At 32.6% G+C, this 20,832-nt stretch overlaps 2 protein-coding genes across 2 annotated transcripts; both read left to right on the forward strand.

Annotated features, from left to right (window-relative positions):
- Nucleotides 1-472: 472 nt before the first annotated feature.
- On the forward strand, nucleotides 473-6,007 carry LOC134701776 (heavy metal-binding protein HIP-like). Its single transcript, XM_063562904.1, has 3 exons — nucleotides 473-533; nucleotides 1,463-1,629; nucleotides 5,607-6,007. Exons 1-3 carry the CDS (start codon nucleotides 529-531, stop codon nucleotides 6,005-6,007), a joined length of 573 nt encoding a protein of 190 aa, XP_063418974.1. The 5' UTR covers nucleotides 473-528.
- An 8,549-nt stretch (nucleotides 6,008-14,556) lies between these two features.
- LOC134701780 (cerebellin-2-like) lies at nucleotides 14,557-20,469 on the forward strand. Its single transcript, XM_063562905.1, has 3 exons — nucleotides 14,557-14,561; nucleotides 16,189-16,355; nucleotides 20,054-20,469. Exons 1-3 carry the CDS (start codon nucleotides 14,557-14,559, stop codon nucleotides 20,467-20,469), a joined length of 588 nt encoding a protein of 195 aa, XP_063418975.1.
- Nucleotides 20,470-20,832: the final 363 nt, after the last annotated feature.

The raw sequence follows: 20,832 nt of genomic DNA on the forward strand, positions 1-20,832 counted from the left end.
GCTCTTAGATTTTTAATGTTACATTCTACCGGATTTGTTATAACATAAGCCACAGGATGGATGCCACATTAGGGGCAGGATCTGCCTACCCTCCCGGAGCACCTGAGATCACCCCTAGTTTTTGGTGGGGTTGTTTATTACTAGTTTTCTTTGTTGTGTCATGTGATCTATTGTTTGTCTGTTTGACCTCTTTCATTTTTAGCCCGGCGTTGTCAGTAAATTTCGATTTATGAGTTTGACTCTCCCTCTGGTACCTTTCGTCCCTCTTTTAAAAGTCCGTTCTAGCATCTCTTACAATATCCAAGGCATATTATTCAATGAGGATCAATTTTGTAAACGAAACACAAAAATAGCTGAATCGTTATTTCCAAGAAACTTAAAAAAGGATTGAATATCGTTAATGACATTTTTACATGTCTGTATTTGAATATCATATTTCCTGTGACCTTATGAAATTACTTAGAAATATAACATGTCTAATCAGACTTTCAGAAACAATTCTAAACTCCAACGAACCAGACAGAAACCATGAGGTAAGAAAACAATCGTAGTAAATTATCATAAATTATACGTCAGTTTCAAAATAAAAGCTTTAAAAATCATTATTTCAAATATTAATTAATAGACCAATTAATACCATCCTATAATTGAACAAAAACAGACACTGTAGAGTTTTGAAGTATAACTACACAATATGACCGAGTGGTTTTTATCACCAAAGGTTACCAGATGTCACGACTAATCAGACATATCTGTATAAAAGATATCCGATTTTCAGTAGTCAACATTTCGGTGTTGACATGAATATCAACCATGTGGTCATTTTTATAAATTTCCTTTTTACAAACGTGAATTTTTCGTAAAAAAACTAGGGATTTTCTTATGCCAGGCAAATATTACCTTAGCTGTATTTTGCACAACTTTTTGGAATTTTGGAAACTCAAGCTCTTCAACCTTGTACTTGTTTGGCTTTATAAATATTTTGATTTGAGCGTCACTGATGAGTCTTATGTAAATGAAACCCGCGTTTGGCGTACTGAATCATAATCCTGGTACCTTTGATAATTATTTGTTTAATGAGTACTACTAGATTTATTAATCGGTCTATTTCTTAAGGTATATTAACAACTTGTTATGTGCCATTATTTATAAGAATTTCTTTTTGTTAACATAGTCCGATCTACGTTGAAATTATTTAAGTGACAATGTCCCACAATTCGTGTAGTATATATTCAAGATCATTTCTTGATGTCAAAGATAGGAATTTTGTTCAGATCTAAAGAACTTTTTTTTCAAAATTTTCATCTAAATATGTTTTTTTAACCACAAATCATTGATCGAATCGATTTTTCGGTTTGCGGCGTTTTGATTGACCTTACTACCACATTATGATTCACAGTTATAACCTCATCACATGTATTATATAATATTTTAAGTTACATGTAATAAAATCAATTTTCAGCCTACTCAGAGTAATTGCTTTTTACGTTCTGGGCTTTATACTCCTTTCGTCAGTCACTGCTCACAAAGCCTGTTCTAAAAATGCCAACTTGTGGAAAAGCATACAATACCAGCTTAAGTTAGTTGAGAATACAGAAGTGCGATGTGATTGTGGTGCAAAAGAATCAAGTGAGTACAATAATATATACATGAACTTTTTTAATTCATTTGATTGAATAGAGTCAATAAATGCTGTTTTATTTGTTTCTCGTGTTTTCAAATTCAAATAAGAAAAGAGAAATCCACGTTTGATTATTCTGCCGAAATTTGAGGTATACACCGGCAAATTTCCCTTACATTAATTTCACCTTATATGAAATTAGTTCATGTGAGTTTCATCTGAAAAACACATATTTTTTTCAAGTGAAATGTACGTAAACTTTTTAAAATATTAAAAGTATATCACATACAATCTAAATTTTTAAATTTATTGAAAATCATGAAAAATATCTATTTTTTTTTATTTTTTGTAAAGTCTACATAAAACTCATGTTTACAATTTTCCATGAAATTTATGTGAATCTTATTTCACTTGAAATTTGCATGTGAATCTTATTTCACTTGAAATTTGCATGTAAATCTTCATGTGAGTTTCATGTATGAGGTAGTCTAAGGCTAACCCCAGGTTAAATGTTTCTCATGAAATGCATGTGAAATTTATGCGATCAAAATTTGTAGGTGTAAAAAATTTGGTTAGGTATAGTGAAGCTTTTCACCTTAGTTTTCAAACTAAATGTTGCTCGAAACATTGTACAGAAAGCACATAACATACCCAATGTGCTATTTGAGCAGTCAAATTGCATTGACTGTATATTCATATTTATCATATGTTTAGTAGTAAATACAGTAGTTTTGCATATGTGATAAATAGCCTGCTGTTTAATCCATATCGCGCAACTTTGATGCGCACCCTTTATCGCATACCCTTTATCACACCCCTACCCTTTATCGCATACCCTTTATCGCACCCCTACCCTTTATCACACCCCTACTTTTTTTTTTTTTTTTTTTACACAAAGTCAGTTTGGTTTTTTTTTGCTTATGAAAAATTTTCCTCAATTTTTTTTTATGACGTCATTGTTTGGTATGTGACGTCACTACCGTCGTTTTCATATTGTATGTGTGTGACGTCAAGAACGTTTGCACACTAAATGCAACTACATGTATAAAAAATACAAAAATAAACAAAATATTTTTAAAACAACAGCACGTAAATTGTAAGGTAACCAAGGTGCTTCGGATTAGTAATTGAGCAGTTCTTTTTTAAGGTCATTGAAACAAGACAAAAGTAGATCTGAAGGTAACCCAGTGTTATGAATCAGAAAACAGTTCATATAATACTCTTCTGTTGAAACATATGATAAAGCGTATAATACATGGCAAAATCTGTATCACATGCCGTATCACCCTCGACCAATATCATCCCTCGGGCCTAAAGGCCCTTGGGCTGATATTGATGTCTCGGGATGATACGACATATGATACGGATTTTGCCATGTATTATTCTCTATGTCATATACAGTCCATGACCGTATATGACCGTATATCACCTTGTTTATGACGTTGGCAATGTTTCCGTAGAGTTTTATTTATGACGTCAACAAAACATAATTTGGCGGAAATTTAACGTCGTCCGCTTCAAATTAGGAAATGATGTTTTTTACCCAAAATACTTCATTTAGAATATTTTTAAGAGTTGCAGTATATAAAGTATAACCACACATTGTCTCGAAATATCAATTTGTTATTTGTACTCGGCTCGAAACAGGTAGAAATGCTCGGCTCAGCCTCCCTTTCTACCTGTTTCTAAGCCTTGTACAAATAACATTGATATTTCGAGACAATGTATGGTTATTCTATATATAGAGAATAATACATGGCAAAATCCGTATCATATGTCGTATCATCCCGAGACATCAATATCAGCCTGAGGGCCTTTAGGCCCGAGGGATGATATTGGTCGAGGGTGATACGGCATGTGATACGGATTTTGCCATGTATTATACGCTTTATCATATATTTCAACAGAAGAGTATTATAGTATATGAACTGTTTTTTTTATCAATAGCACTGGGTTACCTTCAGTTCTGAAGCTTTAAAATAACTGCTCAAAGCAACTAGGTTACCTTACGATCTGTTGTTTTGAAAATATTTTGTTTATTATTGTATATATTTAAGTGTTTTGTATTTTTTATAGCTGCATTGAGTGTGCCAAAAAATATGTTGTAAAAACTTGATGTTCGTGACGTCACATACATTATGAAAACTTGATGTACGTGACGTTACATACCAAACAATGACGTCATTCCCAAAAAATACCTATTTTTAGAAAAAAAATTCTTAAGCAAAAAAAACCCTAAAAAACTGACTTTAGTTAAAAAAAAAAAAAAGGTATGCGATACGGGTTTAACCATGCGATACGGGGTATGCGATACGGGTTTAGCCATGCGATACGGGGTATGCGATACAGGGTAGGTATACAGACTGGAAAAAAGAACCTTTATTAGATATACAAAATAGCTGTATTTTGTTTTAAATATATGATAAATATATAACATATATTTTATTATAAGATCATTGCATCAGGTTTTGAAAGTAAGGTGGGGTTAATATCAGTTGACTTATAATTTTATTTAAAATGAGGATATAGGAATATGAAATCCGTATGATATGTAAGCACAAGCTCGATGGTTCCCGCAAAGTATATAACGATTTTTTCTAATCGTATTTAGTGTAACACCCGCCTATATAAACATGAATGTCGGCATGCTTATCATTATCAAACGTTAATTGATCTGGATTTGAGTAAATGCAAACATTATTCGTTATAGTATTATTCAATTTTGTTTCATTTACCTTGTATCTCTGTAATGTCGTAATAACACACGCACATCAGTTGAGTTTTGATGTGCTATAGAGAGGAGAATAGGATAGCTTAAATATTTTGATGTGAGCGGCACTGATGAGTCTTATGGAGACGAAACGCGCATCTGGCGTACTAAATTATAATCCTGGTACTTTTGATAACTATTTACTTATATACTTTCTATATAAGAGAATACTTGTACCAAGGCAGGAATATGACAGCTGTTTTAAATGCATTCGTTTGATGTATTTGCATTTTTGATTTTTTAGGGACTTTATGTTTTGAATTTTCTTCGGAGTTCAGTATTTTTGTGATTTTATTCTATACTTACTCTTGTGTTTCTCTTCATTTAAATTCCCTTTTAATTCCCATTAAACGTTGCTTTTTCATGCACATACTTTTGAAAGAAATGATCAACGCTGTTACAAAATCAGTGGCAACAGATAGTTTAGTTAATAAAACTTCTTACAATGAAAGACGAACATATACCGTATAGCGGGTTATTTTCGCGGGGTGCAAATTTTCGCTTATTTTCGCGGATAGAACAAAATCGCCAAAATAAGTTCCGCCAAATTAAAGGTGTACATACAAAGGTATGAATACAAGTTTTTAATCCGCCAAAATATTAACCGCCAAAATATTTCGTATACCTTGTTCAATGAAAATCGCGAAATTTTACACCCGCGAAAATAACCCGCTATACGGTACTATCGTTTCATCGATTTAACACGCAACGAAATTTTATGGCCGTACATATACTTTGATATATCGTACTGTTCCAATTATGAAATCCTTACTACAGTGACATAAATCAAAACTAGATGCTAGTCGGTTAATAAACAAAACATGATTTGTATTTGACATTTTTACATAAATAATAAAAAATCAAAAACAGAAGTGAACTAGTACACGACACCATATCTTTTCATGATTTCGGATTGTGACTATTTGGCAAAACTTTTAGAAATTTTGGTCCTCAATGCTCTTCAACTTCGTACTATATTTGGCCTTTTTAACTTTTTTGGATTCGAGCGACACTGATGAGTCTTTTGTAGACGAAACGCGCGTCTGGCGTATACTAAATTTAGTCCTGGTATCTATGATGAGTTTATTGAACAAATATCAAGTATCAATCTGTTTGATACGCAATTGGTTTTCTTTTACACATATCTGTTATATTAGTAGATATTATAAATTCTTATTTACAAAAAATAAAAAAATTAAAATGGATATTTTCCAGATAGTCGTAAAACGGTGGGATTTATGGCTAAATGCTCTACAAATCTAAGTAATCTGAAAAATAGATCCCCAGTCATATTTGATACAATAGTCATCAACACTGGTTCTGGATACGATGCTTCGACTGGACAGTTTGTTGCACCTTACGGAGGTTTTTATTATTTTACCTGGACAATTATATGTCACTTTAAGCACAAGTTCCCAACACATTTACTGCACAATGACAACATTATTGCTGGTAACTATCCGGATGGCAGAGGACTTTCTGTAGGTCATGCGTCTGCGACCCAAAGTGTTTTACTACATCTTGCAGCAAAAGACAAGATACACCTCATAACTAATGGCATAGGAGAGCAAATGTATGGTGGTATATGGTCGACCTTCAATGGTTTCAAAATTTAACAGTTAGTAAAATGTCAAAAAAAAATAAACATATCGAATACATAATGTTTTTTTTTCTCTTTTTAAACCTATAGATATAGGATAATGTTTATATTTACACAAAACACATCTCTGGTTGTACTCCCGTGTCGACCGAATAAATTCAAGTTGGACTTGATTTATACAGCATATCATTTTATATACTAGTATAAACAACAAGCACCACTTTTTACGTTACAAAGAAATTTATCCTTACATAATTATTACATATATATAAAAAGAAGATGTGGTATAATTGCCAATGAGACAACTCTCCACCAGAAACCAAATGACAATAAAAATAACAGCTTCAGATTACCTCAAGGCCTTCAACAATGAGCACTTTTAAAAGCCCATACAGCATGGTCAACTATAAAAGTCACCGAAATCACAAATGTAACACAATTCAAACGAGAAAACTAACGGCTTAATTAATGTACAAAAACTGAACGAAAATAAAAAATGTAGCATACTCTGTTTATATTGATGAGCAGCAATTAGATATAAAAAAGATGTGGTACGAGTGCCAATGAGACAACTCTTCATCCAACTCACAATTTGTATAAGTGAAACAGTATAAGTCAAATCCGGGCAAAAGTACGGTCTTCAACAAAAAGCCTTGGCTCACAGCGAACAGTAAGCTACAAACGGCCCCAAAATTACTAGTAAAAAGCAATTAAATAAAAGCAACTGTAGTATACCGATGTTCAAAACTCATAAATCCATGGACAAAAAACAAAATCGGGGTAACAAACTAAAACTGAGGGAAATGCATTAAATATAAGAGGATAACGACACAAAATTAAAATGTAACACACACAGAAACGGATTAAACAAATCCCATGAGATAACAAATATTAGATCAAAACCAAATACATGAATTTGGGATAGTACCGTTGTCCTATAGCCATTCTTCCCCCATGCCAAAATTTCCGGGGGGAAATACTGGATCGATCCAGAATTTCCCCCCGGAAAAATTGGTATGATCCCACTTTTCCCCCTCAGCGTTATAAGGGGAAAACTAGGATCAGGCCAATTTTTCCCCCGTAAGTAGCACGATAAGCTAAATTTTCCGCCTTGTAATATAACGTCGGCGACGTCACGATAAGATTTTTTAAATGATAGTTACTTTTTTTTCAGCTTATAGTTACCAAAGCTTCATCGTGTGAATATACATTTGATATGTATTTATATGTGTTTTTCTATGTTGTGATGTTATACTATTGTTTCAGAAAAAAGGAGAAGGTTTTGTTCCATTAAAATGTTAACCCGCTGCAAATGTTTGCACCTGTCCTAAGTCAGAAATCTTATGAACAGTATATAGTTGTCGTTTGTTTATGTAATTTTTACGTGTTTCTCGTTTCTCGTTTTGTTTATATAGATTAGACCGTTGGTTTTCCAGTTTGAATGGTTTTACACTAGTAATTTTGGGGCCCTTTATAGCTTGTTGTTCGGTGTGAGCCAAGACTCCGTGTTGAAGGCCTATTATGGTTTACTTTTATAAATTGTTATTTGGATGGAGAGTTGTCTCATTGTCACTCATATCACATCTTTCTATATCTATATACATGTTTTAGATTTTAACGAGAGAAATTTATGTATTACTGATAAATTATTACACCAGGGTTTTCGATAACACAAACTAGTCAAAACATTTACTAAATTTTATCATCGGTATAAAGACATCATTCGTAAATATAGCTCAACATGCAGACTTCTTATACGTTCAGGTATTCAACATCCATTTGTTTATGGAAATATTCAATATAAAGCACAAAGGTGTCAGTATTCACCTCAGAAACTTACAAAACCTTTGAATAGACTTATTAAGAAGGGATATAATTACGATACTGTTGTCAAGTCATTAAAGATTGCATATTTTGGCGTTAATATTGAGTCACTGATAAGGTTTTTGCGTCGGAACTAAACACATTTATTCTAAAAACAGTTGTTGGCATGACATGGGTTATGTTCTTCTCATATATGTTATGATGGTATGATACTAAACCCCTAAAGGGAAGGATTGTGCCTGATGTGCATATGATGAAATCATAATCTTTCAGTCAGTTTAATTGAAGTCTGGAGCTGGCATGTCAGTTTACTGCTAGTAGTCTGTTGTTATTTATGTATTATTGTCATTTTGTTTATTTTCTTTGGTTACATCTTCTGACATCAGACTCGGACTTCTCTTGAACTGAATTTTAATGTGCGTACTGTTATGCGTTTACTTTTCTACGTTGGTTAGAGGTATAGGGGGAGGGTTGAGATCTCACAAACATGTTTAACCCCGCCGCATTTTTGCGCCTGTCCCAAGTCAGGAGCCTCTGGCCTTTGTTAGTCTTGTATTATTTTAATTTTAGTTTCTTGTGTACAATTTGGAAATTAGTATGGCGTTCATTATCACTGAACTAGTATGTATTTTTTAGGGGCCAGCTGAAGGACGCCTCCGGGTGCGGGAATTTCTCGCTACATTGAAGACCTGTTGGTGACCTTCTGATGTTGTTTTTTATTTGGTCGGGTTGTTGTTTCTTTGACACATTCCCCATTTCCATTCTCAATTTTATATATTTATTCACACGAAGCACATTCTGATCAAATCCATTCTTTTTCGTGGACCCTTGGTATCATTCAAATAAATACAATTAATTTAACCACTTCTGGTCAATCAGTAGTTTTTTTCCTTGCATGCGGACACATAGACAGTCATTTAAAAATGTAAAAAGACTAGGAGACACATAGAAAGACTGTTGAACAGAAAGATAGACTTGTTGACTCATAGACAGACTGATAAACCTGTAGAGATTTGTGTAAATGTAAATGAACAACAAATTTGTATATTTATAAATAAATCTAATTCTAACACTGTTCGGTTTAATTTCCAGACTCTATATAAACATAGTGAAATCTATGATGGGGGAAAGATTGGCATGGGGGAAAAGTTACTATATGTATACGTATTGTCAACTTTCCGCAGGGGAAGAATCACAATGATCCAAAATTTCCCCGGGGGAAAGATTGGCTCATGCCAGTCTTTCCCCCGGGGGAAAAACTGGCATGGGGGAAGAATGACTATATAACACCGTGACACGTCTTATAGTAATGATATTAATGTGAATTTACACTAACAATTAAGAGAAAACAAACGACACAAAGGAAACACAACGTTAAAATGAAACACACACAGAAACGAACTAATAATATAACAATGGCCATATTCCTGACTTGGTACAGGACATTTTGAAATGAAAAAATGGTGGATTGAACCTGGTTTTGTGGCATGCTAAACATACCACTTTAATGGCAATGTTAAATATAACATTAAAATGACAACATGATATTACAGGACTACATAAAATAAATAGGAGAACATATTAGACAGAGACACACATGAATAATAGCTAACAAAAGGCACCAGGTGTATAATTCAATACGCCAGAAGCGCCTCGTTCACACAAGACTTGCCATTGACGCCAGATATAGAAGTTCGAAAGTCAAAACAAGTACAAAGTTGTAAGCAACAGACAAGTACTTAATTATTTCACACAAAAAACTCAAGCAACTGTTAATTAGAAAGATCTATAAAAATAAAATAGAAAAGTGCTATTTTTAAAAATATTTGATTTCTCCAGAAAGATTAATTATTTTAAAACTTAATATACAATGATAATCTGTTTTGAAATTAAATTTCTGTCATTTTTAAAAGTAGATATATGATCTCTCATGACATTTTGAGTTTTTCCTAGTTCCTAGTTCCTTTAATAGTATAAAACACATTTTTGAAAATAATGTTTCAGATCAAGTACATGTCTTCAAAACATTTATTGCATATATTATAAGGTTAACAGTATATGTTTCAAGCAATCTATAGACTTTCACCATTGACTCAGGGCCAGTTCTCACCAGCCGCTTCCGGTGGCGGGTAAAAGTACCGGGTCTTAATGAAAAGTACCGTGACACGTCTTATAGTAATGTGAATTCACACTCAAATATAAGAGAAAACAAACACAACAACTTTAAAATGTAACACACACAGAAAAGAACTATAATATAACAATGGCCATATTCCTTACTTGGGACAGGACATTTTTTAAAAGACAAAAAATGGTGGGTTGAACCTGGTTTTGTGGCATTCCAAACCGCCCTCTTTTATGGCATATGGAATATATCATTAAAATGACAACACAACTTCACAGGACTACAATATAAATAAAATTGGAGAACATAATTGACAAAAAAACATACGAATAACAGCTAACAAAAGGCAGCAAGTTTAAAACAAACAACTCCTGAACATTAGATTCATAATACCAGAATACCACTTCTTGTCATTGCGATACTCAAGGAGTATAATTCGAATTTATAAAATACCTCGCAATGAATTCTGAATTTACATTAACATAGAAAGCTTATATATATAACAATCACATTGGGTCAACTTACCTAGTTGATTTGCTTACTAGTTCCGGTATTTAGTGTGGATTTTGTATTCTGCTGTTGATATCTCCTACCTTTCTTTTGTTACACCAGGGTACACATTTAATGATTCTATTTACCAAATATAGTTCATTAGGTTCCTATGTGTCTACATTATCCCAATGACAATCGTCTTTCAAAATACCATGAGAACAATATTAATTGAAAAAATGTGTCAATGGACTAAATTGTCAATGTTAACATAGCCCCTTTTTTGATTCTGTTGTTGCTGTATATTTATCAAATTTTTTTCTCGTTTGGATTTTTCAAAAAAAAAAATATTATTCTGTAGTTAGTTAACAGTTCGGTGTTAACATGTATATCTATTGTATGGTCAGTTTTATAATCATTCTGATTCAAACAAAAAATTCTCTGAAACCGATATTATCAAGATGCTTGATTTCTTTATTATTATGAGGCTGAATTCATGCAGGAACTTCTTAGGAAGAAAGATAAGAAGTTAGCAATATCCTTTAACTCTACTTTCCGCTATATAGATGACGTTCTTTCACTAAACAATTCAAAATTTGGTGACTATGTGGATCGCATCTGAAATCATCCCTTCGTAAATTTTACGGACGCCATCACGAGTTGGTTGACCGTTATGGAATAACCGTTTCACAAATGATATCGGATATGTTCCTTACGTCGTAACTTCAATCCCCTTCCCTTTCATTAATTTGACCTACCGAATTAGACTATTTACCGGATTTGTAATCACATAAATAACACGACGGGTGTCGCATGAGGAGCAGGATCTGATCACCCTTCCGGAGCACCTGAGATCACCCCTAGTTTTTTTGTGGGGTTCGTGTTGTTTATTCTTTAGTTTTCTATGTTGTGTCCTGTGTACTATTGTTTTTCTGTTTGTCTTTTTCATTTTTAGCCATGGCGTTGTCAGTTTGTTTTAGATTTACGAGTTTGACTGTCCCTTTGGTATCTTTCGTCCCTCCTTTATAAATTTACTGTTTGCAAAAATGTTTATTATTTTAAATAATAAGGATGTTCTTATCTCAGACAGAAAACCGTATCCGTATTTGGTTAAGGAGTGTTAGACGAAACACGCGTCTGACGTATTACATTATAAGCCTGGTACCTTAAACTATCAGCATGTCGTAATGTTTTATTGTATTATGTATTTGTGTGTTTCTCTGTCCTGTATGTTCTCCCATTTATTTGTATTGTACTCATCGTCATGTAATGTTGTCATTTTAGTGTTACAATTAACATTGCCATTAAAGCGGGAGATTTGGTTAGCAACAGAACCAGGTTCAACCCACCATTTTCTTAAAATGTCATGTATCAAGTCAGGACAATGGCTATTGTTATCGTATCGCTCGTTTCTGTTTGTGTTGCATTTTAGTGTTTCTGCGTTTCTCTCAGTTTAAGTTTGTAACCCGGATGTTTTTTTCTCAATCGATTTATTTATTTCGAACAGCGGCATACTACTTTTGCCTTTATTTCCATTTGTCAGTTAGTGCCTTTCATAGCTTGCTATATATGCAATTTGAGTTTTGCTCATTGTTGAAGACCATACGTTGACCTATAGTTGCTAACCTCTTCATAATTTGGTCTCTGGTGTATATTTGCTAACACCTACATAATTTGGTCTCTGGTGTATATATGCTTACTTCTAAAGGATTTGGTCTCTGGTGAAGAATTGTCTAATTTGCAATCGTACCACATCTTATTTTGATATATCCATTGTTACACATTCAAAGATATGGAATTAAACTTATTTACACTAAATATTAACCATAGAAGCATCCTGAAATATATAGGATATGTTAGAGCAAAGAATGGTAGCCCTGGAGTCTGAATAATGTTTCTTAATAGTTGATTACAAAAGCCTGCAAAACTGCTACATATTGAAGCATAACTTTATATTTCAGGTGAACTTATTGGTCTTGTACAAAGTAAAATAACAAAAACACTAAACTCTGAGGAAAATTTAAAACGAAAAGTCCCTAATCCAATGGCAAAATCAAAAGTTCGAACACATCAAACGAATGGATACAACTGTCATATTCCTGACTTGGTATAGGCATTTTCTTATGTAGAAAATGGTTGATTACACCTGAAATTATAGCTAGCTAAACCTCTCACTTGTATGACAGTCGCATTTAATTCCATTATATTGATAACGAAATGTGAACAATACAAACAGGCATAATAGATTAAAATGTCACAAATACGGGTACAGCAGTTAACATTGTGTTGGATGATAACTATAAATACAAACAAGTATTTACCAAAGAAGCACAAAAAAAACCTCATTTATTGCTTTCTTATTTTCGTATGTTATTTATGTACGTTAAATCCACCCATCAAGGATTGAAAGATTGTAATAACTGGGACCGAATGGTTAGATTAACATTATATCCTGAAGTTGAATCGTGCGTTTGACGTCAGAATTTAAACATCACACAGGCAGGGATATAAAATAATCTTGTCGTTCATAGTATGAAAAGTATATAGTCTGTAGTTCTTTTAGGTATATCCTCTGCAGATTTTAAATTAGAAGTTTACCTTGTCCTTCTTGCCGCTTTGTGTATTTCTTCTAAAAAAAAACCACGTCATTATATGTCAAAGAAACCAAAAAGGGCAAATATACAAAGCATTAGCAAATATGAAAGACAAGACTTAAAAAATTAGAATAAATAATTACACAAAGGCGAGGTGTTAAAGTACAGTGCCCCGTAAAATGGATATTACCTAAAACAGACCAAACAGTAAAAGTAACATTAATCAAGACAAATAAAAGATTTTTTTAACACGTTATTAAGATGATGAACAACGACAGTACGCGGACTCTACTTCAAGACCATCGTGTATCCTTTGCGAACTTGATACGGAATATTTATCAACATGGTACCTTCCGATAAACGTTTTAAGAAAAAGGACGACACGTTCTTTGACAAAGCCCTGGTTCGTCAACTTTCTGCAAAGACATTGGTGACGTTTTTCAAAGTCTGTTTAGGATCTGCAAGCTCTTGAATATCGAATAAGCTAGCCCATATGCAGGTGAAATTGTTAAATTGCTAAAAAAGGTGGAGGAAATTGATAATTTCAAAATTAAAATCGTCTCGTTTTATCATAGATTCTCGTTCTGACATGACTGTTTATGTCAAATTCGAAGTATTAGTCTAAAAATGAGGAGAAGGAACACAATATGCATTATGGTACCCCAAAGTAATAAATTTATAGCGTATGCTACCATTTTTATGTTAAAAGGTAATGTGGATTATTTCTGGACGATTGTTCAATTTCGCATGGAGAATGGTTGTATACAGGGTTAAAAAACTCGAAAGTTTTGAAAGAACTAATTTCATAAAAAGAGCGAGATTTAAAATTATTCAGAAGTTCTTTAGAATTTTTAAGAATCCACATATGGAGATACAACTAAGCGAGTAAATAGTTTACAGTACTTTTGTAGTCCCTCTTTCACTGCGAACAGAATTTCAATCGATCTAATGTACTTTTTTTTGTGAAGCTAAGATATCAAATACAAGCGAGGTAACTCCTCCGATTTGTTGTTAAATGTCATATTCATTTACGCCATGAAGGACTTAGGATTTGTCAAAATCTCATCGTTGTCAAATGATATATTTATGTTTGTGGGATTACCTGACTGCTCATTTATTCCTAATTCTTTTACATGACATTCGTAGTAATACGATTTACAAAAAAAGACAATATTATTTGAAGCTTTGTCCACAGGAACAGGAACAAACTTATCATGGAGGCTATTATCATTCTAAATCTTTAAATGTAACATTCTAAAAGTCTCTTCTAGTATATTCTTTACAATTTTCAGTATCCAAGGATTGTAATTTTGTGAAGACCAATGTCCTTTAAGTTTGTAAAAAACACAAAAAGTATAGGAATTGTTATTTCCAGGAAACTTTAAAAAGGATTGAATATCGTTAATGACATTTTTACATGTTTGAATTTGAATATCATATTTCCTGGTGACATTATAAAATTACTCAGAAAAAGAACATGCCAAACAGACCCTCAAGAAACAGTTCTAAACTCCAACGAACCTAACAGAAATCATGAGGTAAGAAACAACCTTAGTAAATTATCATAAACCAAGTCAATTTCAAAAATATTCTTGAAAAAAAATAAATTCAGATAAGATTTAATAGACAAGAATACATAAAAGAAAGTAATCAAGATGTAAAAAAAGAAAAATATTCCGAAGTGAAAAGCAGCATAAAGGTAGCTGTAAGGTAGCACAATTTTGAAAAAAAAACTGGTACATGCCACCGTTTGGTCTTCAACAATTAGCAAATTCTTTACAGTAAAGTATGCAAAGGTTTGATAATTCAAAGAGAAAAGAATGATTGAGCATGTTAGTACACTTAGTAATCATATAGCTTTTAAAAGTGTTGTAAAACATAATATGAGAAATAAACCCAGTAGAAATCAGTTGGTAAGAGATTGACTAATTAGATCGGGTTTTATTTAAAGAACAATAAGACAAAGACATAAAAGGTAAAACATCGGACTTTGAGAACTTGCAATACTTTTAAAACTTTTTAATACTTTTAAAACGTAGTCTGCTCATTATTGAAATATATCTTTAAGCTATTAAAGCTATATTTCAATAATGAGCAGACTTCATTCTCCAAGACGACAATGTCAATCAGGACACCGCTAAAGAACAGCTTTTCTGTGGAGTTTAAACAGATGTTTTAAAACAAACTTATAATTCGGAGTTTAGTATGACGTCCATTATCACTGAACTAGTATAGATATTTCTTGAGGGGCCAGCTGAGTGACGTCTCCGGGTGCGGGAGTTTCTCGCTGCATTGCAGGCCTATTGGTTACCTTCTGCTGTTGTCTATTCTATTAAAATCTAGAATGGGTTTGTTGTCTCTTTGACACATTACCCATTTCCATTCTCAATTTATTTTATCTGGATTTACCTTGTTATAAATTATACCTTTATTGTTTTCGTTTGATTTTTTTCTTCACATTTTCATTGTGGGGCCTTGTACGCTACAAATTGTACAGTGGTCTATTGTTGTCTGTGTCAGATTTTTTTTGGTAGTACCACATATTCTTATTGTCATGAGATTAAACAAAAACAAAAACTTTATGTTTCTTTCTTTTTTTTTTTTTAAATATCTACAATATGACCTATGATTTGGTTTCTATCACCAACAGTTACTAGATTGTATGACAATTCTGTAATGTCTGTGAAAAGTTTTTTTTAGAACACAATGGTTTAATGAGTACCACTAGATCTATGAATCTGACTTTTCCTGTAGGTATATTAACAACTTGGTATATGCCATATTCGATTAGGATCTCGGATATTTAACTCACTAAAACCAGACCAATGCATACCACCGATGCTAACGTATTCTTTTATCAATTTTGAAATAATTTAGTGGTAATATTCAAGCAGTATATATTCAAGGTAATTTCGTCACGTTGAAGAAAAGAATTTGGTTCAGATATAAAGAACTTTATTTTGCAAACTGTTCATCATAATATTGTTTTCATTACAAAAACTCATTGATCGAGTGTTCTTGTCAGTTTGAGGTGTTTAGTTTGACCTGACTACAGCATTGATATTTAGTTATAATCTTTTAAGTAGTCGGTACATGTTTTGTTCATCATATACATGTATATAGTTAATATTTCATAAGGTACATGTAATAGTATTATATTTTTAGCTTACTAAGAGTAATAAGCCTCAACATTCTCGGCTTTATACTAGTTTCGTCAGTCACTGCTCACAAAGCCTGTTCTAAAAATGCCAACTTGTGGAAAAGCATACAATATCAGCTTAAGTTAGTTGAGAATACAGAAGTGCGATGTGATTGTGATGCAAAAGAATCAAGTGAGTACAATAATATATACATGTACTGTTCTATTTATTTGATTGAATAGAGTCAATAAATGTTGTTTTATTATTTGTTTATTTTTTATGGTTTAAAATTTCGACAGAGAGAAAAAAAATCACATTTTGATTATACTGGTGAAATTTGAGATATGTACAGACCCCTCACATTAATTTCACTCTCGTGAATTTCACCCCATGTCAGCTGATACATGAAATTCAAGTGAAATCAGTTCATGTGAGTTTCATGTGTATTCCTTGTGAAACACACACTGATTTAATGTGACAAACACATTTTTTTCCACGTGAAATGTACATGAACTTTTTAAAATATTGAAAGGATTTCACATACCATCTCAATTTTCAAATTGATTCAAAATCATAAAAAAATAATTTTTGTTAAGTATACGTAAAATTCATGTTTTCACGTGAAAATAATGTGAATCTCATTTAAATTTAAATACGCATGCAGATTTTCATGAGAATAAACTCATCATAGATACCAGGATTGAAATTTTGTATTAACGAAGCATGAAGAGCAGTGAGGACAAAAAATCCTACAGGTTTTGCCAAAATACAGCTAAGGTAATCTATTCCTGAGTTGCATGTATGAGCTCGTTTGAGGCTAATCGGGCGACCTTAATGTGAAATTTATATGAGCAAATTTTGTATGTTTTGGAAATTTGGTCAGGTATAAAGAAGCTTTTCACATTAGTTTTCAAACTAAATGTAGCACGAAACATTGCACAGAAAGCACATAACATATTCGCTCAAATACTATTTTGAAACCAACTAACGTCACGGTAACGACATTTTTACTTAAATATCAGTAGAACTATCTGATTAAGAGGTTCATTTGAAAGTCAACTCCATTCTAGGAAAAAATTCTGAGTGAAATATTTTAATGGAGATTAAATAATTCCTAGTTGAAACATCATAATCAAACATACTATCCTTAAAGTGTAAATGATAAATACAAAAATTCAGATTCTAGAAGAATTGTCACTTCCAAAATAAAAACAACTATCTAACAACATGAACGATGATGTTGAAAATAATTTCTTTTAACATTTTTTTTAATTTTTTTTTATTTGAAAAGATTATTTGATCTTTAACTGTGTTGGCTTTTCTCATTGAGTGTATCATTCGAGAGTTAGTTAGGGAAAAGTAGTTAAACCTTTTTACAAAACAATTGTTTCAAAAACTATTTACCAGTGATTTGACAGGTTGATCCATATCTAAATTTATAGTTATGTAGTAAAACTAATCCCCCGGTTACTTTTACATAGATATAACAGTGATTTTGTTATAAATTAATTGCATCAGTTTGATCAAAGTAAGTGGGTGGGGCTGGGGGGAAATTTTATTCAAAATGAGGCTAGATTCATTATCTTTGATTTTTGGCAATCCGTATGATACGTGAGCATCACAAGCACGTTGGTTCCTGCAAAGTATATAACGCTAATGTTTTAATCGTATTTAATATAACCCCTGCATGTATGACAGCATGATTGAAATATCAAAGTACATTGATCCAGCTTTTAGTAAATGCGTGCATTATTAGTAACAGTATTATTTAGTTCTGGTTAACCATGTATCTCTGTAATATTGTAATGAAACATTCGCATCAGTTGATATCAAAAAAGAAAATGTGGTATGATTGCCAATGAGACAACTGCCCACAGGAGACCAAAATGACACAGCAATTAACAACTTTAGGTCACAGTGCGGCCTTCGATAATGAACAAAGCCCATACCGCATAGTCAGCTGTAAAAGGCCCCGATATGAAAATGTTGAACAATTCAAACGAGAAAACTAACGGCCTTATTCATATAAAAAAATGAACGAAAAACAAATATGTAACACATAAACAAACGACAACTACTGAATTACAGGCTCTTGACTTTGAACAGACACATACATAAATAATGTGGCGGGGTTAAACATGTTAGCGGGAGTCCTACCCTTCCATTAACCTGGGACAGTGGTATAACAGTACAACTTTAGAAGTTGAGTTGTGCTTAAGATAATAGCTTAACTTATAGACTAACTCAGTAATATGCGATCATAACAGTTCATTTGTATGTGTTTCTCTTCATTTGAGTTTCTTTTTTTTTCATATTTTGCCATGTGATTATGGACTTTCCGAATTGATTTTCCTCTAAGTTCAGTATTTTTGTGATTTTACTTTTTAAGTTTCCAATAAAAGTTTTATTTCAACGCTCTTGTTATTTGGAAATAAATGATTATCGCTCTTACAAAATCAAAGACAAAAAATAAAACTTCTTATAGTGTGAACAAATACTACAGTTTCATCGATTTAATGTTAATTTCACACGAAACGAAACGATGGCCGTACATATACAGATATAGGAAGATGTGATGTGAGTGCCAATATCCAAGTAACGATTTATAAAAGTAAACCATAATAGGTCAAGGTACTGCCTTCAACACAGAGCTTTGCCGAAGGGCCCCAACAATAAGTAGTGTAAAACCATTCAAAAGGGAAAACCAACGGTCTAATATATACAAAAAGATATATAGTATCTTAGTATTATTAAGCTCTTACTACAGTAACATCAATCAAAACTAGATGTTAGTCGCTTAATAAACAAAACATTTTGTTTTTATAGTTGATTTTTTACATAAATAATAATAATAGAAAAACCCACAGTGAAATATTACACGACAACATATCTTTACATGCGTTCGGATTATGACAATTGAACAAATGCAGAATATCAATCTGTTTGATATGCAATTGTTTTCCTTCGACACATATCTGTTATATTATAGATTTTTATAAAAAGGGGGGTCATTCTTGAAGACAAACATATACTGAGCCAAAAAAGTTTAGCAACAAAAATGTGAAATTTTACTTTATTACAAAATCATAACAACATATAATTTTGATAATACAAAAATTGAATTATGATATGTCAGAAGCAACATGAATGTTTATCCCTCATATTCATTAGGATTTTCTTTGTATGGAGCGCGGGATGATCAAATAGCGTATATGAGTATAGTGTTTCTAAAAATCAGTTTCTCAGCCATGCCCTAAGTGCACCAGTGAAGGATTGACAGGTACACCAGCTGCTTCCCTTAGTCAATGCACTACCTTTTTAGCCGGGAAAAACTTGTCACGTGTTGACGTAAAGCGAAGGAAGCGCTCCTCCCTTGACGATAGTTTTTTTTTGTCTACGAGATATCGACCTATCCTATGAAGTTGTAATTTGTCGATATCTGTTTGTTAATCTCTTAACTGTTGTCTTGTGCACATTAAATCGAGCCTTGATGTCAGCAACCCTCATTCTGGCATCAACCATTTAAAGACCTTTCTGACTGTCATTTTCGGGGAGGCCTGGTTGACGCCCCATGCAATTTTTTCAAAGGTGTTTGTGTTTATCTTACCAATGGTGTGTTTCTGGACGTAAGTGAAAAAGAAATTTTTAATATCGTTTTAAGAGTACAGGTACAGAAGGTAAAACATCATTTACACGTGTAAAGCTGAAATGGCGCGAAATCAATCACCAGGAAGAAAGTACGACTGTTCTTAAATTACAGGTAAGACTAAGGATTATATCAATGATGTTTAAATACTTTTTTCCAGAAAGAACAAAATAAAAAATATAAAAAAAAGTGTTGGTAAACTTTTTTGGCTCAGTATATTAAAATGAAAATTTATATTTTTCAGATAGTCGTAAAACGGTCGGATTTCTGGCTAAATTATCAAAAAATTCTATTAGTAATACTAAAGATAAATTCACAGTGATATTTGATGCAATAGTCATCAACACTGGTTCTGGATACGATGCTTCCACTGGACAGTTTGTTGCACCTTACGAAGGTCTATACTATTTTTCCTGGACAATAATTACATACAATTCGAAATATTTCCCAACACTTTTACTGCATAATGACAACATGATTGCTGGTAACTATCCGGATGGAAGAGGATTATCTTCTTCAAGTCACGTGTCTGCGACCCAAAGTGTTTTGCTACATCTTGCAGCCAAAGACAAGATACACATCATAACTAATACCGGTATTTCCAAATGGGCGCATATGTATGGTGGTGTATGGTCGACTTTCAGTGGTTTTAAAATTTAACAGTTTGAAAAATCGTTGAAAATAAAAATATCCAAAACATGATCGTATTTTCTCTTTTTTCCGTATAAATGATGACAAATGTCGTTAGAATTGTTTTATATTCACAGGAGTACGTATTTAGAGATACTTCCGTGTCTACAGATTAAATTTTAGTTCGAATTACTTAATATATAGCATATTACCTTATATAATGACAACAAGCAGCATTTCTACATTACAGAGAAACTTGCATGAGCAACACGATCAACGTTGAGTATCTGCTTACCCTTACGGAACATTTATATCATACTAGGTTTTTGGTTTAGTTTTACATTACATCTCATTTTTTTTAATGTAATACTAAAAGCTAATAATTAATCACAG

This window comes from Mytilus trossulus, unplaced genomic scaffold, assembly GCF_036588685.1.
Source record: "Mytilus trossulus isolate FHL-02 unplaced genomic scaffold, PNRI_Mtr1.1.1.hap1 h1tg000343l___fragment_1__unscaffolded, whole genome shotgun sequence".
Classification (NCBI taxonomy): Eukaryota; Metazoa; Mollusca; class Bivalvia; order Mytilida; family Mytilidae; genus Mytilus; species Mytilus trossulus.

Excerpts from the sequence above, each read along its gene's own strand:
- LOC134701776 (XM_063562904.1), top strand. Across the intron at positions 1,630-5,606 it reads TTGTGGTGCAAAAGAATCAA|ATAGTCGTAAAACGGTGGGA; the intron begins GTGAGTACAATA and ends GATATTTTCCAG.
- LOC134701780 (XM_063562905.1), top strand. Across the intron at positions 16,356-20,053 it reads TTGTGATGCAAAAGAATCAA|ATAGTCGTAAAACGGTCGGA; the intron begins GTGAGTACAATA and ends TATATTTTTCAG.